The 15483-nt window shown below is 36.8% G+C and overlaps 1 protein-coding gene across 6 annotated transcripts in view; it reads left to right on the plus strand.

Annotated features, from left to right (window-relative positions):
* The window catches only part of LOC100743853 (poly(rC)-binding protein 2), a 171795-nt gene that overhangs the window by 135678 nt on the left and 20634 nt on the right, over positions 1-15483 (plus strand). For 4 of the 6 annotated variants that reach the window (XM_033319348.1, XM_024365824.2, XM_024365823.2 and 1 more), the window contains one exon: positions 1-26. This exon is cut by the window's left edge and continues 388 nt beyond it. The exons of the other annotated variants lie outside the window; for them this stretch is intronic. In XM_033319348.1, coding sequence (XP_033175239.1) covers positions 1-26 — 26 coding nt within the window. The remainder of the gene's footprint in view (positions 27-15483) is intronic. 6 annotated transcript variants of the gene reach the window in all.

The following is a 15483-nucleotide window of genomic DNA, read 5'->3' on the forward strand; positions in this document are numbered from 1 at the left end:
CGCCCGCACACCTCGTGGCAGACGCCGTAAGTCTTTTGTTTTTCGTGATCCACCCCCGAGATCCTGATTACCAACAAAAAAAAAAACTACCCCAAGAGATACTACCACCAGACCCTTTCGATCAGAAAACCGGTACACACACCGTATCTCGAATCTATCTTGACGTTTTAATACACGTACACACGTATACACCAACGTACACGTTGTACGGAGCAACGCGAGCGGACCTCTGTTATTTATATATATGTATATATGTATATGTATATGAATTATACGTATATATAAATATATATATACATACATATAAATATATTTATATATTGTTAACCCTTGTTCACCTATACACCCAGTTGTCCCTTATACATTTAATTACTATTTTGCGTCTTTCCGAGGATGCAATTTGAACAATTCCTGGCCAAGATGCACTGTTTCTCTATCTCTGTTTCTATCTACTTCTTCGTCCTGAATTGATTCGGGTTTAATACATGGCTCCGGACGATCACGGTAATTGGTGGAAATGGTGAGAGAGTTGGATGTAAGACGAGAGCTGACGTGTTTTTTTGGGAGGATGAGAAGGGTGAATAGGGTCGTGAAGGAGATAGTGAATGAGGAGAATAGGGTGACGAGGCTTGAGAAGCGGATTTTGGCTAGGAAAGGTACTACTTCTTCCTTCTTTCCTTTTTGAATCTTTTTTACATTGTTATAAATTCTTTTGCAAATTTGAATACATATATGTATGTTACGACATAATTAATTGCAAAGTCTCCAGTATGGATTAATGGAAAGAAGAATGATCAAGTAACACGTTTGTTTCAAGTAATATACAGATATAGGGCAAGTTATGTATGCAAAATTAGAATCTACTCTAGGGAACGATAAGTTGAAAAGAAAATTCTCATTTTTGTAATACTGACGCTTTCATAATGAATAGTTCCTTCTCTTTGGTATTTTTCATTTAATACAAGCCAACAAAGAGATCTTCCATTTTAACGTTGAATATTCACTCTATGGTAATATTCAGAATGGTAGCAATTAATTTTCTTGATAATATCGATAAATTTTCATATTTTATTAGACACCAACTTGAAGTCAATATAATTTCGAATTTTATCTTCAAATAGCATATTCGATTTTTGATAGCTTATCAAAACGTCTGTATCTTTGTTACAAAACTTCCATTCTCCTAACGAGTATTTAAACTTTGCAACATTTCAAACTAAAAACGTATTCGCAGTGAGCCGAGACTATATTCTTGAGCCATTGAAATTGAATTCTCAGCGAGAATTGAACAACAGCAAAATGTAATGAACAGTTTTAGGTAAAAACACGCGTTAGCTAGGATTCATAGTTTTCGATGTTTCGGGAACGAGAGATCTGGGTAGGACGCAGTTCATTCAACTCGTCGAAGCATTCGATATCCAATTTTCACCAAATGCCGTAGCGTCGCGTAGAATGTTTGCCCACGTGTACCGGAATGCTCCACCGTTGTATAGGCCACCTGGTCCCCATCCTGGAAAAGCCCTTTACAAACTCCAAAGCCCGGTCCACACGTACATGCATCGGCACCTTGAACACACCTTGGCTTTCTGCTCGACGTTCCTTCGTGTAGCTTCGAGTGATTCGTTCACGAAAGCAACATACAAACTTTCCGCAAGTGCACGCTTTTCTCTCTCTTTCTCTCTCTCTTTCTCTTTCTATGTATATATCACGCTTCTGGACGGAAAGAAAGAAATAACATAATAAATAACAAGTAAATAAGGAGTAAAAATAAAACAACGAATGATAAGTAAAAGGACGATGAAGTGATGGCATATTTATAAAATGAAAATTGATATTTAAGAATGAAAAGAGAAAAGACGATGTAATTATGATAGTCAATTTTTAATTCGTTAAATTAAGCCACGATAGTTTGGATCAAGTTGTTTAAGGTCAGGATACTTTATTTTAATTTGTACTCTGTATTCTAGGTGGCGTAATCCATTAATAACGTTTATAATTAATAACGTTGTAAGATACAGAATATAAATTAATATTAGGTAGCTCGAATATATGTGTATTCAAACTGTTGTGGTTATTTATGGCTCGATTATGTGTATCGAATCAATTGCTTCGCTCACTAATTTTAGCAAGGAAGTGGATCGATTTCAAGTAATGGACTTTTGCAATAGACTAGTCCATTTTCTTCTCTCTTTTTTTTTTTTTTTTTTTTTTTTTTTCGAAAATGGGATCGATCGAGGGTGGTCCGATGTGCGGTTGGATCGATGCCACGAAAGTACTGCATTTCATATTCTTCGTCTTTGTTTTAATGTGATATACATTTACGCCGTCGTTTTGTCGTCTCCATTTTACAAACTGTTTCAATGGATTTTGTGACTATACTCGCAAAGTTCATGTGATATATATATATATATATATCACATTCTGTATATATATATATATACAGAACCGGGAAAAATATTATTCTGGAAACAAAAACAAATCAAAAATGAAGAGTACAATTTTTTTCGTTTCAAGCCTCGTTTTTGAAAAAAAAAAAAAAAAAAATGAGGTTTGAAATAGAACTCGACATTATTTCACCGGCAAGCATATTGCATACTATCGATCAAGAGATAGTTTGAGCGCACGTACGTCTACTCATGAATTTTCAAGCTCGTTTTTATCTATAAAAAAAAAAGCGAAGCTCCCAACGAAAAATTTTATTCAACATTTTCCACGCTTTTTTAATACCAGAATCATCATCTGTTTGCTTGCAACATTCCATACGTTGTACAACTAAAATCCACTGTGTTCTATGTTTCAACTAAGGAATTACGAATACGTGATTAACAATTGAAGAACACGTTGTACGCGTGTATCGTTTTTTCGTCCAGAAACCTTCTACAGAGAGAGATCAGAAACTTCAGAAAATGTCGAGGAAATATTTCATTTAAAAATACCACCTCTTTTAGAAATATCTTCTTCTATTCTTTCTTCTCCTTCTACTCTCTTGGAATAGAAGAAATAAGAGGAACTCGAAGCTCCACTTTACCCCATTGTGTTTCTCCCAATCGCGTGGCTTCACGAGGAATCGTCTCTTAAATATCCACCGATCGATCGATCTCCAACTGTCTTCTTTATCAAATCTTTTCATTTCTCAAAGACCATCTACTTTACTCCTCTATGTAAAATGCAAGATTTTCTTACAGACGTCTAATTTATTGATAATTAAGAGATCGTTAACTCGTCGAAGTGGCGCGTCGGTTATGTGCTTTGCTTTTTATGTGATCCGCACGTGTCTGTTACGTGTATCGGCCGTTTCTGGATTTTTTCTTGTTCTTCGTTCGTTCGTTCGTTCATTTGTCTCTGTTCCGTCTCTCTGACAATATTCACCAAGACGCTTCTTTACGTACTCTATGTCCCAGCCGTGGTCTCGGTGTGTGTCTCTCTCACACTCTCTTTCTCTCTATATCTCTCTCTCTATCTCTCTGTCTCTCTCTCTCTCCTCCTCCTTTTTTTTTCTTGTGCTTGCGATTGATAGTGGGTTGATGTCGCCTTCTGTGAAACTGCTTGCCGTCCTTTACGGTGCACAGAGAATTTATTTTCTCGTTGCATGCCGACACGAGATGATACACGATTGTACGGTGCGCGCGATAATCACGATTATTGTCGATCATAGCCGTGCATTAGGCGAGAAACTTTTTTTAAAGTCTAAGAACGATATCGAATCTCTCTCTCTCTCTCTTTTTCATTTTTATTTATTGAATTGATTATTCTTTTCTGTGGAGTCGAAAGAGAAACATCGAAGAGGAATTTGCAGACCTACAATTAACATTCGATCAATTTTTTAATCGAATTCTCATTAATCTTCTCGGTGGAGTCGGACAGAGGAAGATGTACGAAATTACAACTAACGTTGGATCTATTTCTCGTCGTTTTGTGTGTACGCAGTCGAATAACGATTTTTTTTACACAAAATGAACAATTATTGTTTTCGTATCATTGGATTGACTGTAGTTTTGTGTGCAGTCGAATAGAGAAATATCGAGTCGCGTAAATTCCTTTTGATAATAATCGGTCGCCTTTGAGATTTCACACTTGTGGTAATGTCAGTGGCGTTACCACATTATCAGTTGTACTATGCGACAGGTTGTCGGAAATGAGTCGTGTCGACCGTGTTTAATCATCGAAATTTCCTGCTACGTGAAGACTTTCTTGAAACTGAATCTCTTTTGATAGAATATCTTCAAAGGAAATCGATTGATTTCTTAAGAGACACGTGTACCGCGACTGGTTTAAGAAATGGCTTGAACTACGATATTTCAATAGTTTAATGAATATTTATCCGCAAGGATAGTAATTTAAATTTTAAAACAGAATCTAGTCCTCTTTTGGTATCGTCAGTTTACAATTCTGAAGAAATTTGTCATAAAAGTCACGCCACGAATTTTGCCGCTCTTCATATTTTGTTACTGTGACTGTTTAAAACTTACTGATTTCAAAAAATGAGAAATGAAAACTACCTGCAAATTGAAACGTTGGACAACTTTTTCAATAGACGTTTCCCAAATCCAGCGGAAAATTACACCATCTAATTTAAAAGAAAAAAGAAGATATTTTGTTGGTCGTTTGATGATTGATTTAAAAAAGTGATATCCGTATAAAATATTTTAGAATAGAGACAATCGACGCTATTAAATGATTTAATATCGCCAGTATCTATTTCTATTTGAACACGAACGGCATACCTGAAACACCGTTAGCTTCCATGAGACGCGAATCGATAACGATAAGAATAAATCCGCGTTTCAATCTTTAGCAAATAAAACGACAACCTGTCCTCAGCTGTCATAAATTTTGCCCACGAGACAAGGTGTGGTCTCAAACTGACGATCGATGTGGTAATCTTCACAGTCGAACTGTTTTCCCTTTGTGTCGTTGCAAGATCGCCATTACCACCACGGTATTATGCAAATCGTCGACACGGGGCGTCAAGTGGTTGATCGAAACCAGTTTATCGAGCTTCAAGTTTAACGACTCTACTACAACCGTTCGAGCAGTTTCAAAGCTTCCAACTCCACATGGGCTATACGCCGTTCGATAAACGTTAAAAGCTTGATCCTTCGTTACGAAGAAGTGCATCGTAGTACGCTTGCTCGCGTACGCGAATCGAGCTCGATCAAAGCAAAAATGATAAAAGAAATTTTTCAACGAGAGAAATAAAAAAGACACGGTGGTGCAAATGAATCTCGTTTATCGCGCGTCCCGTCGACACATATGACCGTGAATATTCTTCACGAGAATCGTATTCGACAACGTTCGGTCAACACGAGTGCAAACTCCGCCAAAAAAGTCCCAAGTACGAAAGAAAAAGAAATACAGAAAATAAAAAAGAGGACGAACAATAGTTTCTTTCTGTTATTTCCATAGCATATTCGATGGTATGGTTTCGTTTTCTATATTTCATTTCCTATGATTTCCATGTGTTTACGATATGATAATAATCGGCGTGTCACGATCGAGCTATGTTTTATCTCTGGTTCGAGTACGATCATCGTGGGTCCGCCCCATGTGCAGACAACCTCTGGACGAAAGGCGCGTGTGATTTGAGCCGCTCATCCGTCGAATCGATTAGCTCCACGGTATAACAAGTAGAGAAAATTCGTAGAAGAAATTACGTAAGATCGATGGAGCGTTTTGGTTCCAGACAAAATTTGGAGAATTTGAAAAAGCGCGATTACTTTGTCGCGCTATGAAGGGCTCGTTTGCAACACGTTGGAGAATCACGCGCGTTTCACCGGGGGTTCTCTCTCCGATTGATCGAGCCTGCTTTAGCATGAACGCTTACTCGAGGGTCGCACGATGGATTCTTCGTCATGGCCTGTCGTTGGATCCGGTCAAACGCGGACAGGCGCGTACACGAGACATCTTAAGAATGGCGATCGATGAGTTTCATGCTGATTAGCGAGGTCGAAGTCGACCCGTACGTCCGGTCGATCGGCAGGCGCCATGAAATGCCATCTTGACGAGGGTTGACAGCATTGAACATGGCAAAAAGACGAGTCGATGCACTGGAAAATTGCGACAATCAAGATTCCCAGCAGCAAAGCAAAAATATTTGCTCTTTCTCTGGATATATCGAACGAACGATGCAGATTTCCCTAGTGCTGGATAACGAATAGGTAGAAAAATTGATAAACGATAATAATTATTGCGATACTTTCTTTCCACACGCATCGATCGAACGTTGCAGATTTCTGTAAGAAGACTGAGATTTTTCTGGTGGATTAGACTTATTGGTAGTTAATCTGCGATAAGTACAGAACGTTAAATTAAATTTCATAATGTATATGTACACTTTTTATGTATACATCAATATAGAGGGTGGTTGGTAACTGATGGTACAAGCGGAAAGGGGATGATTCTACGCGAAAAAAGAAGTCGAAAATATAGAATAAAAATTTTTCGTTTGAGGCTTCTTTTTCTTCTTTTTTTTAATTTTTCCATCGAGACAACGAGACAGCGCGCGTACCGAGCGAAAATTCAAAGTCGATTTTCTCGAAAACAACGCCTCAAACGAAAAATTTTTATTCTATATTTTCGACTTCTTTTTTCGCGTAGAATCATCCCCTTTCCGCTTGTACCATCAGTTACCAACCACCCTCTATATTGATGTATACATAAAAAGTGTACATATACATTATGAAATTTAATTTAACGTTCTGTACTTATCGCAGATTAACTACCAATAAGTCTAATCCACCAGAAAAATCTCAGTCTTCTTACAGAAATCTGCAACGTTCGATCGATGCGTGTGGAAAGAAAGTATCGCAATAATTATTATCGTTTATCAATTTTTCTACCTATTCGTTATCCAGCACTAGGGAAATCTGCATCGTTCGTTCGATATATCCAGAGAAAGAGCAAATATTTTTGCTCTTTTGTCAGCGTGTCCAATGCGTGCATTTAAAATACTGATTTTACAGTACATACTGATTTACCACGATGTAATAGTAAGTTTCTCAAATTAGTCAAATATCCACAGTAAATCGACTGTGAAATGCAATTCAAGGTAAAGACAAAACTGGAAATATTTTTGTCTGTTGCAATTACCAACGATATACCGAATAACGTAGAAACCTGACCAATACCTCAAAAGATAAATTTTTTTTTAGCAATATCGATCAACAACCAACCTAAGACACCATCGAATTCAATAATACGACGATACATGGTGGGACCATAATTCTAAAAAGAATCTTTAAACGAATTACTAAAACTTATTCGATCAGAACGATCGATCGATGATCGAGGAAAGGTGTGAACGTTTCGATGTGGAAACATTGGAAAGAGCAAACGGAAAAACGAAGGGCAGAGCTTTAACGCGTCGGTGTACAAACGCGTTTTCCTTTTAATGACGGCCTGGTCGACAGGCAGACAGAAAACGCAGCGTGCAGAGGAACACACGGTAGTCACGTTTGCCGAAGCAATTGATTCTGAATTTTCTATCTGTCAGGGTCGGCGCGAACGACGGCCCGGCAAACATAATTACCGGCTTTAACAGCGACGTTTGCTAATTAGTAACTGTTTTTGTGCGTGGACGCGGTGCAAACACATTGACGCAACGCTCTCGCAATCCCCCTGTTGACAGATTGAATTATTAAAAGGGTGCGTTTCGGTTCCGCCTTCCGACAGTACAAACTCGCCGAGTTCGGTTTGCGTCAGAATTTTTAATTCGCGTCCGGCTGACTGCAGCGCAGAAAGAAAGAAGACAAAATGACGCACAGAGAGATAGAAATTCGCTGGAGGGGTGAAAGATTTCTCTTTCTCCCTCTCCTGTCTGTCTGTCTGTCTGTCTCTTTCACACACATAACACATTGATAAACGAGCACGCGTTATTCTTTATTCCGCGAGAAGAAACTCAGACGATCGTAAATTTTCCGAATTTCTCTTGTTTGTTCGTTTGTAAAATCGTAGAGTGTAAATATTGAATTTTTGTAAAGACATTGTGATGGAAACACCGAGCGTCCAATTTGTTCCTTTTACAATCTTTTGTACGTATCGTGGAAACTCTGATCATCGAATTTCTAGGATTCTTATTATTTCTAATTTTTATTCGTGTTATTCGAAAAGAGTATAAATATGAAAATTTGGAAGAAAACTCGTAGATTGTGTAGGACGAAGTCTCTAGAAGTTTGTCCTATCTTTGCTGCTGCGAAAGCACCGAATATTTATCGTTTATACGATTGCGAAAGCTCTGAACATCGAATTTCTAGTATTTCTATTGTTTCTGTTATCGCAAATGAGCGAAAATATGTAAATCTAAAAGAAAACTCGTAGATCGTGGATCTTGAATGCTCTAACAAAGTATTATTCTTACTATTGTGAAAGCACCGAGCATGGAATATTTATTGCTCCTCCGATTACGAAAGCTCTGACCAACGAATTTCTAGAAATTTCTGCCATCTCTGTAAAAGCTCTGATCATCGAATTTCCGTTACTGTGAAAGCTGCGGAAATCGTATTTCTATCGTTCCCCCTGTGCAATAATTCCAGTGCATCGTAGACAATCGCAGAAATATTTGGCGATCGTCGCAGACCGAAATCGATGATAATTGATAACGAATCTCCTCGTAGTCAAGATGGCGTGTATCGTCGTGTCTCAGCATCCGTCCTGCCTTCTGTTTCTCTGCGCTTTTCGACGACCCGACGACTCACACGGAGCCCGACTTCCACGATTTTCGGTTTCGAGATGCGAGAAAAAAGAACGGCGAAAAACTCGAAAGAAAGAACAGCTACCAATAAGAACCATTAAGAAAAAACGACGCATAAAACATACAGATCGGAAAATCCGCACGAAGATAAAAAAAAAAAAATGTAAACGAGAGAAAAAGGTGGCCGACCAGAATCTCACTGCACACACGGCTCATTGCCTTTTTCATTAGCGTTATTCCGCGGACCGGTCGAGTTCCTTCTTTCTTCTCTGTTACGTTATTTCACTCTATCGTCAATTCTTTCTACGTTTCGTTTGTCTTTTTCTTCCACTTTATATATATTTTCTTCTATACGTATACTGTTCTGTCGGTACAATTTTCTATTTGGTTTCCTTCGCTATTTGTTTGTCTTGTTTCTTAACTTGTGTTCTCTGTATCTCTACTTCCGTTTCTTTTCCTTGCGAAGTATGTCACTCTACGGGAGACACGCTATAGCTGATCTAATTGGGGGCGGGTTGGTATTGGACAACCACGACGTGAACAATGAGCGAGTTGTACAACAAAACAAAGACCAGTATGCATGCGTGGCACGAGAAAAGGTAGATTTACATAGGTATATTATTTACTACATTGCGCTTTATCTCTCTCTCTCTCTCTCTTTCTCTCTTTCTATTTCTCTTTCTCTCTCTCTCTCTCTCTCTTCACAATCCCACCGCCACTTCTGACTCTGTCTAAGTTTTCATATAAGTTTCTCTGCCTGTTATGGAGAATCATATCTATCTTATTCTTTTCTCTTTTCTTTCTTCTCTAAATTTCTACTTTTGTTCCTTTAGTTTTATTTCCCTGTCTTAAGTATTTTATCTACTGTCTCTCGGCTTACAGAACATGATTTAATTCTTGGCTTCTCGTCCTACGTACACTGTCTCTGATTTCTCTTGTTTACGTTCCGTTCTTCTCGGTAGAGTCTGATCAGAAATCCTCTGTTTCTGATCCGCCTTCTCGATCCTGGTAAATCCCACTTCTTAAAACGTGTCTCGCCACGCGGAAGAATGTATCGGGTCTTAGTGGATTGCAGACGCTTCTCGAGGCAAATTAATCCCTTGATGATAGCAAATCGATTGAGAACAGTGGAACCGTAACAGTCACCGAAACAGTTTTATCTTACGGGAATTTAGAATTCGCCGGATATTATTTACATTTTTCCAAGATATCTGTTTAGTAATACGAATAGAATTTTTCGATTCATAATCGAAACATAATTAGTTAGACGAAAGTTGCAGGGTTTAGAAAGGAGCATAAGTGGAATTATGGTTCTTGCCAATTTTTTTTTAGGATTCTTCCCTGTTACTACGTGCTGTATTATTGGCAAGATTATCGGTAAGATTTTGGTTTCTGTAGGAGAATTTTCATCTGAAATGATATATTTTCCTTGAAATGTAATCATCGTAAGCACCAAGGGATTAACTCATCCTCGGGATGGAAAATATTCCAGATGACCAAAAACGTGTGTACAGGTTGGTTCGCGTAACTAGGACAAAATCATACAATCTTCTCTGGTCGTAATTAGAGAACGATATTATGAAAAAGAGATGAATAATTAAGAGAGATCTACCTTTCCAGGACCATATTTTTATAAATACGTTGTTTCATGAATGTAACACAGTGTGTGTGCATTATGTAGATGCACAGTGCTTTTTTTAATAGACGCGTGTATTTTGTTTGACGTAAATCAAATTTGTCATTCTGTATAATATAACACGGGTGCAGTGATTGAAAAATATCTACCACGAAATATCGCAACTTTAATAACAATATTTATACGAAATATCTTACAAATTGATTATTTTTCGATCAAATTTCTTCTAGTGTCTTCTTTGTAGAGAATAAAAAAAAAGAGAATTAAACGGTTTCATTTTTTAAATATTTTTGTACAATCTCATAATGTACATGCATTGCATTATACTTACAAAATGATATGATCCTCGTTAAATCATTTATCACGTTTCTCTGATATTTATTCTAACATTTCACCCAATAAGTAATTTCCTAATTGCAATCACGCAAAGAGTATGATTTGTTCCAATTACGTGGAACATTTTATGTACATACAGTTGCTTTCCACTTCGCGATCCTAATTGTGTTTCGCCACGGTCGAATTTCAGCCAACTTGCTTTTGTATCTCACGTTCACGCGACAATGACGGAAGCTGCCAGCGAATTAGCCCTGCTACGGTACTCAAACTTCTCCACTCAATTGTGCCTCATCTTCGTTAAAAAATTTCAGCAAATATCATAGTTCGAAGCGTCAGTATCAGTCGAATTATAAAACTCGTAAATGACGACAACTATTTAGATCAGGTTCTGAATTGCTTAATTTTCCAACACGTAAACAACCTTCCAAATGTGTCTTAATCCAGATTTGAAAAATTTCAAAAAGATGAAGATCTCGTTATTTAAAAAGGAAGAACATAGTCCGTTTAAAAAGATGGCATTTGAATTTCTAACGAGATAAAAGTACAATTGGATGGAAAGAAGTTGGCTGCATAGCAGAGTTAAGAAATCTAACTCCTTTGCTTACCGATCGCTTCTGAAATAATAAAACTCGTGTTTTCTTTTGTTTCGCCGATGCACCGCGATCAATTCACCACCAAGAATCTGTCAGACTTTGGCAATCTTTTTACATTACTCTCGACAAACCTACGAACGAGAATTGGCCGTGCGTAAGCTACGAAGAAACGCGTTCAATAGACGCTTCGATACAAAGGTAAATAGACGCCAAGCGACTTCACTTGGTTCGAGTGCCAGCGAAAAATACGATAGCGACGAACCGATCGCGAAACCGATCTCCGAAGTACGTATATACACGCTTCCGCTTTTTCACGGCTTCGCAAGAGACTTCCTTCTTTCTCATCCCTCTTCGTATATCTTCATACGTTCGTACGTCTCTTTGTTTTCGCCTGTAAAAGAATTCCCTTTTATTCGAAGCGCACGGTCGAAGCACAAAGACTGTCGAGACCTTGTCTCCTCCAACGTTGTCTCGATTTCTAACTAAACTCGAGAAGAGAAATCGGGACAACGCCATGGCGGAGCAGAACGTCAACTTGTCCACGATAATATTAATGTTATTGTACGATATACAGGCTGTCTCAGCTAAACGAGTTCATCTAAATATCTGCCTTATTTACAATTGTATGAGAAAACTTCTCGGGGCAGAGCTAAACTATTTCAAGGTGTTCGCGTAACGGTGGAAAGAATTTTCTTTCATCGTTCTTTCGCTAGATATCGAGATTATCGGTGTATCTCAAAATGAGAATTATATTCTACATATACCCTATATATTTTTTTTTATTCGTCAGTTGATGCGTTTCTTTAATCTCTATGCAAAAATATCGAGGTATTTGTGCCTGAAAATGATCAGTTTCAAAGATATTTTAATTTTACCTTTTTATCCTTTTCTATGTTCTATGTGTATATTATTATTAATTATATATTAATTTTGTAAAACTTGGCGTATGACAAGCAGAAGTGATATTCTTTCGCTGACGTGTGTCTTCCTTGTCTTTCATACGTTACATACATTCGACGAAATTAAAATCGAAATATCTTTTAAACTAATTTTTTCCCGGCATAAGTGTCTTAATATTTTTATATAAAGAAAAAAACGCCTACTATTGTAAAAAAAATATATATATAGAAAGAGTTTTATTTAAAAAAATAATCTTCTAAAAGAAACGAACTTGAGAAAAGATTCTCTTCGCCGTTACACGTGTCCCTTGAAACAGTTTAACTTCGTCCTGATCCTGAGAAGTTTTTTCATACGATCGTAAGTAAAACAGATATCTAGACGATCTCGTTTATCCGAAACACCTTGTATATCAATACCATCGATATTATAACACGAGGATATAAATTGTTCTGTCAAAATTTCTCCCGTATTTCTATCATTTCTATTTCTACGTATTCTCGGTTTTGTTTCTTCTTATATTTTTTTTGTTCGTTTCTATTCGCCTCAGTCCTCAGTTGTCCATTGTCCACTCGCCGTCCTATCTTAGAACAGCATGGCTTCCAAGCACTCTGTTTAGCTACGAATCAAGAAGTTCGCGCGAGGGTGGGCTGCCCTGACATCACGTTTCCACCATCTTAAGCAGGGTAGAAGTTTCTCAACGTCGTGACGATACATCATATTTATGTCTTCGATCGAGTTTTTTTTTCTTTCCTTTTTCTTTTTTAATTTTTTTTTTTTTTATTATATGTAAATTTTTTTTTTTAATTTTGTCTATCTTCCTCTATCTCTGTCTCGTTTGAAGTACATATTTATATCGGTTGCGAACACCATTCGAACGTTATGGTTCCGTGTAATACGATTATTTTTATGATGTATGAAACAGTCGGAGTCACTCGACGTTGCATCGTCGATGATTCGTCTTTGTAGAACGATGCAAATGAGGAAACGACGTTCGCAATGTCCGATCAAGTGTGTTGTGCTACATCTGTATGTATATTTATCGCCTCTCTTTTTTTTTTATTTCTTTCCCTCCCCCCTTTCTCTCTTTTTTTTTTTTTGTTCGAACTCGTGCACCATAGATTAGCATAGATGATGTTGCAGGTAGAAGACCAATCACACTTTTGAGGTTTTCATGTTTTAGGGCACGGTTACGTGTACACGAAGAGAGTCCTAGATCTTTAGCCCCAGACATCTTGTCCTGTTTACGACAAGGAGCAAGAAAGAATGCATTTTCTACTTCTCTCTCTTTTGCTCCCTCCTTCCTTTTTTTTCTTTTTTTTTTCTTTTTTTAATTCATTCGCTATATATTTAGAACGCAGGGTGTTTCGCTCAATTTCATCGCTTGAAATACGTGTACTGTGTTTGGGATTTTATAAGAAATCTCTCTACGAAGGTTGCATAATGTTGTGTCAAGAGGTATACAATTTCGTATCGTGGAAAGCGTCAAGTTTCTTTTGTCAATTAGTACTTTGATACTTTAGAAATAATAGTAATAAATTTTTTAAAATACTTTAAAGATGAATTAGATATCACTGAAGATCAGGATATATTAATAAGATCTTGAAGAATTTATCCACTGTATATCGACGTTCAATTTGTCATTTGAAGTAATTAATCGACATGTCATTCGAAAAACTGCAACACAAAATTGTGTCCAATTTTTTTACGATATTTTTACGAAATCCTAAATATTACAGCGATATTCCAAGTGATAAATTTACGCGTAACACTTTATATGTAGAAGAAGTTCACTCTAACGGTTCATGCAATTTTTCAGCAGTATACTCTTCTTTCATAATGATAGAAAAATTATCCAATGAGTTTTAAAAATATAATCACGCGATTCCATTCCGTAATATCGTAACGGGCACTAAAATAAAATATGAAACCCTAGTTCACACACAATATGAAGTGTATAACAGTAGATGTACACTTTTTCTATTACAGCTTAAAAAATGGCTGAAAAATCGTGTAAAACGTTAAAATGAACATCTTGTATAAATACATTATAGAATACATATATTAAATAATATATATGAAATTTCTTTTCTTCTTTTATTTTCTTTTTTTTTTATGAATGATAATTCAATTCGTGTCGTTTTAATACTTTTGTGTTCGACGTGTATATCGTTATCACGGGTATGCATTTACGTACGAGTTTTACAATCTCCAGTAGGAAGTATCCGTTGCAGTTTCTGTTTCATCCGTTGAACTCCAACGGGGAGATTCCGTTGTAATTAGCAGCTTTTACATTGATTCGCCACGGTCCGACGAGACGGTGTGTTTGGAGTTTTACTATTTCGTCGGTTTGCGGAACGGTCGATGAGTTCGCCGACGAATTGGAATTCGAGCGGTTTGAAAATTACAACGCGCTCGTAATCAGCGGGACTCCTTCTTCTAAAATATCGGGAAAGACACATTGGAAAGTAAATAAATAATTTACGAAATATATTGATTTTTTAATCGATTGAAAGAAATATTCTTTTTTTTTTTTAAATGACATTTTTATGGAACTGTCATAATCGAAATTAAGATAGAAGACGGTGAACGAACCGTAAGCTTACGATATTAATTAGAAATCGCTGCAAGAATTACGTACTCAGCTTTTGGAGTTGTTATAATAGAAATTAAAGTAGGAAACGGCCAACGAACTGTGCAAGCTTACGGTATTAATTAGAAATCGCTGGAAGAATTATGTACTCAGCTTTTGGAATTGTTATAATAGAAATTAAAGTAGGAAACGGTCAACGAGGTGAAAGCTTAAAATATTAATTAGAGGTGGTCGGAAAAATACTTTCTGTTAATTTTGAAAAAGAATCTCTTACACAAGACTGAAATATTTTAGCTAGAATTTGTCCAAGTAAAAATAGCTGAATACTTATTCGCCGTGGCATTTCGTTATTACTTATGTAAGTATGTGTCACTTCACGGAACTTTGTCGAGTTCTTTCTTTGTCGAGTCGGATGCTGTGGAAGTTTCGTGGCGAGCACATCGATCGCGCGCTAAATTCTGCGCCAAGTCTCCTTTGTAATTAATGTTCAAAGATCAGAAATAGAAAAATTGGTCGACTAAATTCCATTCCGTCTCGAATATTGCCTCAAAAACAGGGAATGTTAAATTATTTTCTATAGTGATAAGAAATATAATTGAATCAGTGTAGAATCAGAAACGATACAAATCGATTTTGCTTACGTAACATTTGAAAAACTAATAAAAACATGAACTTGAATCTTCTTTTTTTTTTTGTTTTAAATAAAAATTCAATAATTTTTAGATACTGAAATAAGTCG

This window comes from Bombus impatiens, unplaced genomic scaffold (assembly GCF_000188095.3).
Source record: "Bombus impatiens unplaced genomic scaffold, BIMP_2.2 scf_0151, whole genome shotgun sequence".
Taxonomy (NCBI): Eukaryota; Metazoa; Arthropoda; class Insecta; order Hymenoptera; family Apidae; genus Bombus; species Bombus impatiens.